At 45.7% G+C, this 7,500-nt stretch overlaps 1 protein-coding gene across 4 annotated transcripts in view; it reads right to left on the reverse strand.

Annotated features, from left to right (window-relative positions):
- LOC143280783 (WD repeat-containing protein 64-like) overlaps window positions 1-7,500 on the reverse strand; it is a 151,191-nt gene that overhangs the window by 97,389 nt on the left and 46,302 nt on the right. For all 4 annotated transcript variants that reach the window (XM_076585461.1, XM_076585462.1, XM_076585460.1 and 1 more), the window contains exons 3-4: window positions 7,483-7,500; window positions 1,440-1,545 (exon numbers count right to left, since the gene is read on the reverse strand). The exon at window positions 7,483-7,500 is cut by the window's right edge and continues 113 nt beyond it. In XM_076585461.1, the coding sequence (XP_076441576.1) occupies window positions 1,440-1,545; window positions 7,483-7,500 (124 nt within the window). The remainder of the gene's footprint in view (window positions 1-1,439; window positions 1,546-7,482) is intronic.

Genomic DNA, 7,500 nt, shown 5'->3' on the forward strand with positions numbered 1-7,500 from the left:
AAGGCCTCCATTCCCATTATACCAAACGAAACTTGTGACAATTCTTAACACAGTTGTCATCAGCTGACTGACACCTAGTGAAAAACACCCGTCCTAAATTGATACCAACATCGCTGGACTTCTAGCCTGGTAGACCATTAATGTTACGAACGGATAACCAGTAGAAAGGTCTTATCCCCCAAAAAATTACAAGCATCACTAGACGTGGACATTTCTGTTATGAACGGGCAACCAATCAACAACAAACAAACAGATATCCATTGATAACAAACAGCTCTGAACGTCTAGCCTGTGATATAATCTCTGTTACGAAATGACAGCCAATGAAGAGTTCCCATCCTGATTGATAACAAACATCACTAGATGTCTGTATTGGATAAAAACAACAACAAAGAAAACAAGAGAGGCAAGGCCTTCAAGACTCACTTGTGATACACTTTTTAAAAAAAATCCAAGCTTTTTATGTATTGAGTATAATTTCAAAATGTAATGTTTAAGATGAGAAAGATCAGTTTAAAGCAAATTAAGTCCCCTAGCATTAATTACAGAGTAATTTCCCTTTTTTACACGCTGCACCAAAACGTTTGCAAAATAAATAAAACTTCCGTGCTTAGCAAAAGAAGTTCCTGTTTGGACAAAAAATGATAATAATGACTGCTCTTGTTGTTGGGTCAGAATATCAGATCAAAGTGCCAAGTTTAGAGAATACCAAAAAAAAACCAACAATAAAAAAAACAAAAAAACAAAACAAAAACAAAAACAAAAAACAACAAAAAAAACAACAACAGTAAATGCAGTTTGCATATAATTAGGCTTCATTTTTTTTGTTTTGTTTATTTGTGCCCTTCCCAGAGGTGCAATATTGTATTAAACAAGATGACTGGAAAGAATTGAATTTTTCCTATTTCATGCCTAATTTGGTGTCAACTGACATAATATTTGCAGAGAAAATGTCAATGTTAAAGTTTACCACGGACACACAGACACATACACACACACAGACAACCGAACACCGGGTTAAAACATAGACTCACTTTGTTTACACAGATGAGTCAAAAAGCAACAAAAAAATCCCTCCCTTCCCAATTGAAGGTAAAATCACCAAGTATCTATATTGCAGTTTCAAACGGACAACCTATTTATAACATCACTGGACGTCTAACCTGTCAGTTCAGCACTGTTTTATAATAACGGACAACCACTGAAGAACTTCCCTCTCATCTGATGATAATCATCACTGGATGTCTACATTGCTGTCACTAACGGGCAGACAGCTAATAAAATAAAAAGCAAAAAATATAAAAATAAAAAAGCGCCTGTACCAACGGTTAAAACAAACCACTGGAGCCTTGCATGGCTGTTAGGAACGGACAACCTACACACACACACACACACACACACAAACGCACACACACACACAAACACACACACACACATACCTGCGGCCTCTCCCACTCTCCGTCGCTTGGAGACCATGAAGATGGACACCTCCTCCCCAACGGTCAACTCCTCCTCCTCCACGCCGGATTGAAAGTAACCGAACAGCTGGAAGGAACCACCACATCACCCAGTCACTGAGGGGGGAGAGCACGTGCACAGCGATGATGATGATGGTGATGATAATGATGGTGATGAGGGTGATGGTGAGGGTGATGATGGTGGTGATGGTGAAGGTGGTGATGATTGAAAGTAACCGAACAGCTGGAAGGGACCACCACATCACCCAGTCACTGAGAGGGGAGAGCACGTGCACAGCGATGATGATGATGGTGATGATAATGATGGTGATGAGGGTGATGGTGAGGGTGATGGTGATGATGATTGAAAGTAGCCGAACAGCTGGAAGGGACCACCACATCACCCAGTCACTGAGGGGGGAGAGCACGTGCACAGCGATGATGGTGATGGTGAGGGTGAGGGTGATGATGGTGGTGAGGGTGATGATGGTGATGATGATGATGGTGATGATGATTGAAAGTAGCCGAACAGCTGGAAGGGACCACCACATCACCCAGTCACTGAGGGGGGAGAGCACGTGCACAGCGATGATGGTGATGGTGAGGGTGATGAGGGTGATGGTGATGGTGATGATGGTGGTGATGATGATGATGATGATGGTGATGATGATGATGGTGATGATGATGGTGGTGAGGGTGATGATGGTGAGGGTGATGGTGATGGTGGTGAGGGTGAGGGTGGTGATGGTGATGGTGGTGAGGGTGATGGTGGTGATGATTGAAAGTAGCCGAACAGCTGGAAGGGACCACCACATCACCCAGTCACTGAGGGGGGAGAGCACGTGCACAGCGATGATGATGATGGTGAGGGTGATGAGGGTGATGGTGGTGAGGGTGAGGGTGGTGATGATGATGATGGTGGTGATGATGGTGATGGTGGTGATGATTGAAAGTAGCCGAACAGCTGGAAGGGACCACCACATCACCCAGTCACTGAGGTGGGAGAGCACGTGCACAGCGATGATGATGATGGTGAGGGTGATGATGGTGGTGGTGATGATGATGGTGGTGATGATGGTGAGGGTGATGATGATGATGGTGATGATGATTGAAAGTAGCCGAACAGCTGGAAAGGACCACCACATCACCCAGTCACTGAGGGGGAGAGCACGTGCACAGCGATGATGGTGATGGTGAGGGTGATGATGATGGTGATGGTGATGATGATGATGATGGTGATGGTGATGGTGGTGAGGGTGATGGTGGTGAGGGTGATGGTGAGGGTGATGATGGTGGTGATGATGATGGTGGTGATGATGGTGGTGATGGTGGTGGTGATGATGATGGTGGTGATGATGGTGAGGGTGATGATGATGATGGTGATGATGATTGAAAGTAGCCGAACAGCTGGAAGGGACCACCACATCACCCAGTCACTGAGGGGGAGAGCACGTGCACAGCGATGATGATGATGGTGAGGGTGATGATGATGAGGGTGATGGTGATGATGATGATGGTGATGATGATTGAAAGTAGCCGAACAGCTGAAAGGGACCACCACATCACCCAGTCACTGAGGGGGGAGAGCACGTGCACAGCGATGATGGTGATGGTGAGGGTGATGGTGGTGATGAAGGTGATGGTGATGGTGATAGTGATGATGGTGATGGTGGTGATGGTGATGATGGTGATGATGATTGAAAGTAACCGAACAGCTGGAAGGGACCACCACATCACCCAGTCACTGAGGTGGGAGAGCACGTGCACAGCGATGATGATGATGGTGATGATAATGATGGTGATGATGATGATGATGGTGATGGTGATGGTGGTGAGGGTGATGATGGTGATGATGATGATGATGATGCTGATGATGGTGATGGTGGTGAGGGTGACGATGGTGATGATGATGATGATGATGAAGAAGATGATAATGATGATGGTGATGATGGTGATGATAATGATGGTGATGGTGATGGTGGTGAGGGTGATGGTGAGGGTGATGATGGTGGTGATGATGATGGTGGTGATGATGATGGTGATGATGATGGTGGTGAGGGTGATGATGACGATGATGATGATGATGGTGGTGGTGGTGGTGAGGGTGATGATGATGATGATGATGATGATGATGATGATGGTGATGATGATGATGGTGATGGTGGTGGTGGTGAGGGTGATGATGGTGATGATGGTGGTGATGGTGATGGTGATGATGGTGGTGAGGATGATGGTGATGATGATGGTGATGGTGGTGATGATTGAAAGTAGCCGAACAGCTGGAAGGGACCACCACATCACCCAGTCACTGAGGGGGGAGAGCACGTGCACAGCGATGATGGTGATGGTGAGGGTGATGGTGATGAGGGTGATGGTGATGATGATGATGATGGTGGTGATGGTGATTATGATGATGGTGATGATGACGATGATGATGATATGATGATGATGGTGGTGGTGGTGAGGGTGATGATGGTGATGATGATGATGATGATGCTGATGATGGTGATGGTGATGATGATGATGATGGTGATGGTGATGGTGGTGAGGGTGATGGTGGTGAGGGTGATGGTGAGGGTGATGATGGTGGTGATGATGATGGTGGTGATGATGATTGTGATGATGATGGTGGTGAGGGTGATGATGACGATGATGATGATGATGGTGGTGGTGGTGGTGAGGGTGATGATGATGATGATGATGATGATGATGATGATGATGATGGTGATGATGATGATGGTGATGGTGGTGGTGGTGAGGGTGATGATGGTGATGATGGTGGTGATGGTGATGGTGATGATGGTGGTGAGGATGATGGTGATGATGATAATGATGGTGGTGATGATTGAAAGTAGCCGAACAGCTGGAAGGGACCACCACATCACCCAGTCACTGAGGGGGGAGAGCACGTGCACAGCGATGATGGTGATGAGGGTGGTGAGGGTGATGATGGTGATGATGATGATGATGATGCTGATGATGGTGATGGTGATGATGATGATGATGGTGATGGTGATGGTGGTGAGGGTGATGGTGGTGATGGTGAGGGTGATGATGGTGGTGATGATGATGGTGGTGATGATGATTGTGATGATGATGGTGGTGAGGGTGATGATGACGATGATGATGATGATGGCGGTGGTGGTGGTGAGGGTGATGATGATGATGATGATGATGATGATGATGGTGATGGTGGTGATGGTGAGGGTGATGATGGTGAGGGTGATGGTGGTGAGGGCGATGGTGATGATGGTGAGGGTGATGGTGATGATGGTGAGGGTGATGGTGGTGATGGTGATGGTGGTGATGGTGAGGGTGATGATGGTGAGGGTGATGGTGGTGAGGGCGATGGTGATGATGGTGAGGGTGATGGTGGTGAGGGCGATGGTGATGATGGTGAGGGTGATGGTGGTGATGGTGGTGATGGTGATGGTGGTGATGGTGAGGGTGATGATGGTGAGGGTGAGGGTGGTGAGGGCGATGGTGATGATGGTGAGGGTGATGGTGATGGTGGTGAGGGTGATGGTGGTGAGGGTGATGATGATGATGGTGATGATGATGATGGTGATGGTGGTGATGGTGATGGTGGTGATGGTGATGGTGGTGATGGTGGTGATGGTGATGATGGTGATGGTGAGGGTGATGATGATGATGATGATGATGATGGTGATGGTGATGGTGGTGATGATGGTGATGGCGATGATGATGATGATCATCATCATGGTGATGGATGATGACGACACCGACGATGATGATGATGATGATGATAACGAAGACGATGATGATGGTGATAATTTAAAAAAAAACAACAACAAACTTTTATGGCACATATTACCCGTATTGTGAGTTTTAAGAGTCGCTACACAAAAACAACAACCACAACAAAACACACACAACAGCACATGTAGACATACCAAAAACCCAACAACAAACAAAGAAAAAACACAACCCCTCCTACACACACACACACACACACACACACACACACACACACACACACACACACACACACACAGAGAGAACCAGAAACACACACATACATAGGCACACGTAACAACGACGACGAGGAGGAGGATGCTGATGATGACACTGATGATGAGACAACGATAACTTTGACGAGTGTATTGATGAACGAGGTGGTGAAGAAGAAAAACAAAAATACAAACCCCCCCCCCCCTCCTTCCCGAAACAAAACAAAACACAAACAAACAACAACAAAAAACCGCGAAGTTTTTGCTGCAGAGTAGACGAATGAAGATGATGATGGATGTTGCAAGATAGGATACTGCTGCTGCTGCTGATTATTATTATTATTATTATTATTATTATGAACAGGAGGAAGAGGAGGAGGAGGACGATGATGATGACATTTTACTTTTCACACAGTTTTGCCAAGGGCAACGTTTCTGTTTCCGGGAGTACTCACACAAAGTTTATTTTCTTTCCAATTCTTTATGTATATTTCTGTCTACCTACGCATCTACCTGTCTATTTATCTATCTGTCTATCTATCTGTTAACTGTCTATCTTCCTTCCCTTCTTTCTTTCCTTCCTTAATAATAATAATAATAATGGATACTTATATAGCACACTATCCAGAAATCTGCTCTAGGTGCTTTACAAAAACGCTTTTGATAACATAAAACATTATATCTAAATGTGACCACACACACACACACACACACGCACGCACGCACGCACGCGCACACACACACGCACGGACACACACACACACACTGCATACATCCATTTTAACATACATGTGTATCTAACAGCTACCCTAACAAATACGCACACATAGGCAGGCACAAACTTACATAAACACACGCACACACAATACACATTCATATACATGCATGTAGTTGTGGACCTGCCACAATTGAACTTATTGCTGAGGGAAAAGGTGAGTTTTGAGACGAGATTTAAAAGATGCGAGGGAATCAGAATGACGGAGGTTATCCTTCCTGAATTTTACATTATTTCAGTTGATTTCTTTTTTATCTTTCACTCCCGTCTTTATTTTCCCGACCCCCCCCCCCCCCCCAGTGTGTAAGCACAAACACTTCAGAGAACAGCTGCTTCCTGGTACGACAAAAAGTACTCGTGATACTCCACCCGTGACCAAAATAGGTGTGCGCATTCAGTCAATGAGTTTCCTGTACCGTCGACTGGGATTGCTTACACACACACTCTGTCGAGCATTTTTTTACAAACAATATAACAATATTTCATCATGAAACGTGATTTCCAAATGTAATGTTAATAAGGTGACAGACATATGCTCGAGAATATTCGTTCTTTTTGAGAATATAACAACTTCATATACGTTTCACCCCTTTGACTGTTGCGAGAGAAGGGCTGTCATCTCACCAAGAAGACTGAGCTTGTTTTTTGGTTACGTGTTTCTTATTTATTACTTACATTTTTTATAATGCTAACATATATGAAAACAAACAGATCCCTTCAAGCGTTCGGTCCGTTTTACTGTCAACCAAGTTGCGACAGATCTACGAGCCTACTACAGAGACTTTCGCTCACATGCTGATTTTTTTTTCTGCCCCATCATCTGCACCGTTTCAGTGGCATTACTCCCACCCGCTCATTTAGATTCCCCCATCCACGGCCACACCCGGGTTCGTCCGTCGCAGTTCCAGCGTCGGCAGTCCACAGGGAACCATCGATATTAGGTCGCCAGGAGGCCACACACCAGAGGAGACCCTGCACTGCTGCTGAGTCACTTCGGTGGTGTTCAGTGGTGCCTGTTCTGTTTTTAACGTACTTAGGACACCGCCTACTAAGCCCCCTACTAACGACAATAATGGCTTAGTCGCGGAGCCAGACTGAGAGAGCGTCCCTCCCAGAGTGGAGACCGCCACCACGTCCCTCAAACGACAGCCCCCCCCATGAATCTGCCGATACTGACGACATTGACAGGACTCACCCCAAGCACGGAAGTGGAGGGGTATCGAAACTGAGGTCACCATGCACATGCTGTATAACTGATAAATATTCTGGAAAGGTTTACCTCACTCCAGTCCACCTT

Source organism: Babylonia areolata, chromosome 4 (genome assembly GCF_041734735.1).
Source record: "Babylonia areolata isolate BAREFJ2019XMU chromosome 4, ASM4173473v1, whole genome shotgun sequence".
In the NCBI taxonomy this organism is placed as follows: Eukaryota; Metazoa; Mollusca; class Gastropoda; order Neogastropoda; family Buccinidae; genus Babylonia; species Babylonia areolata.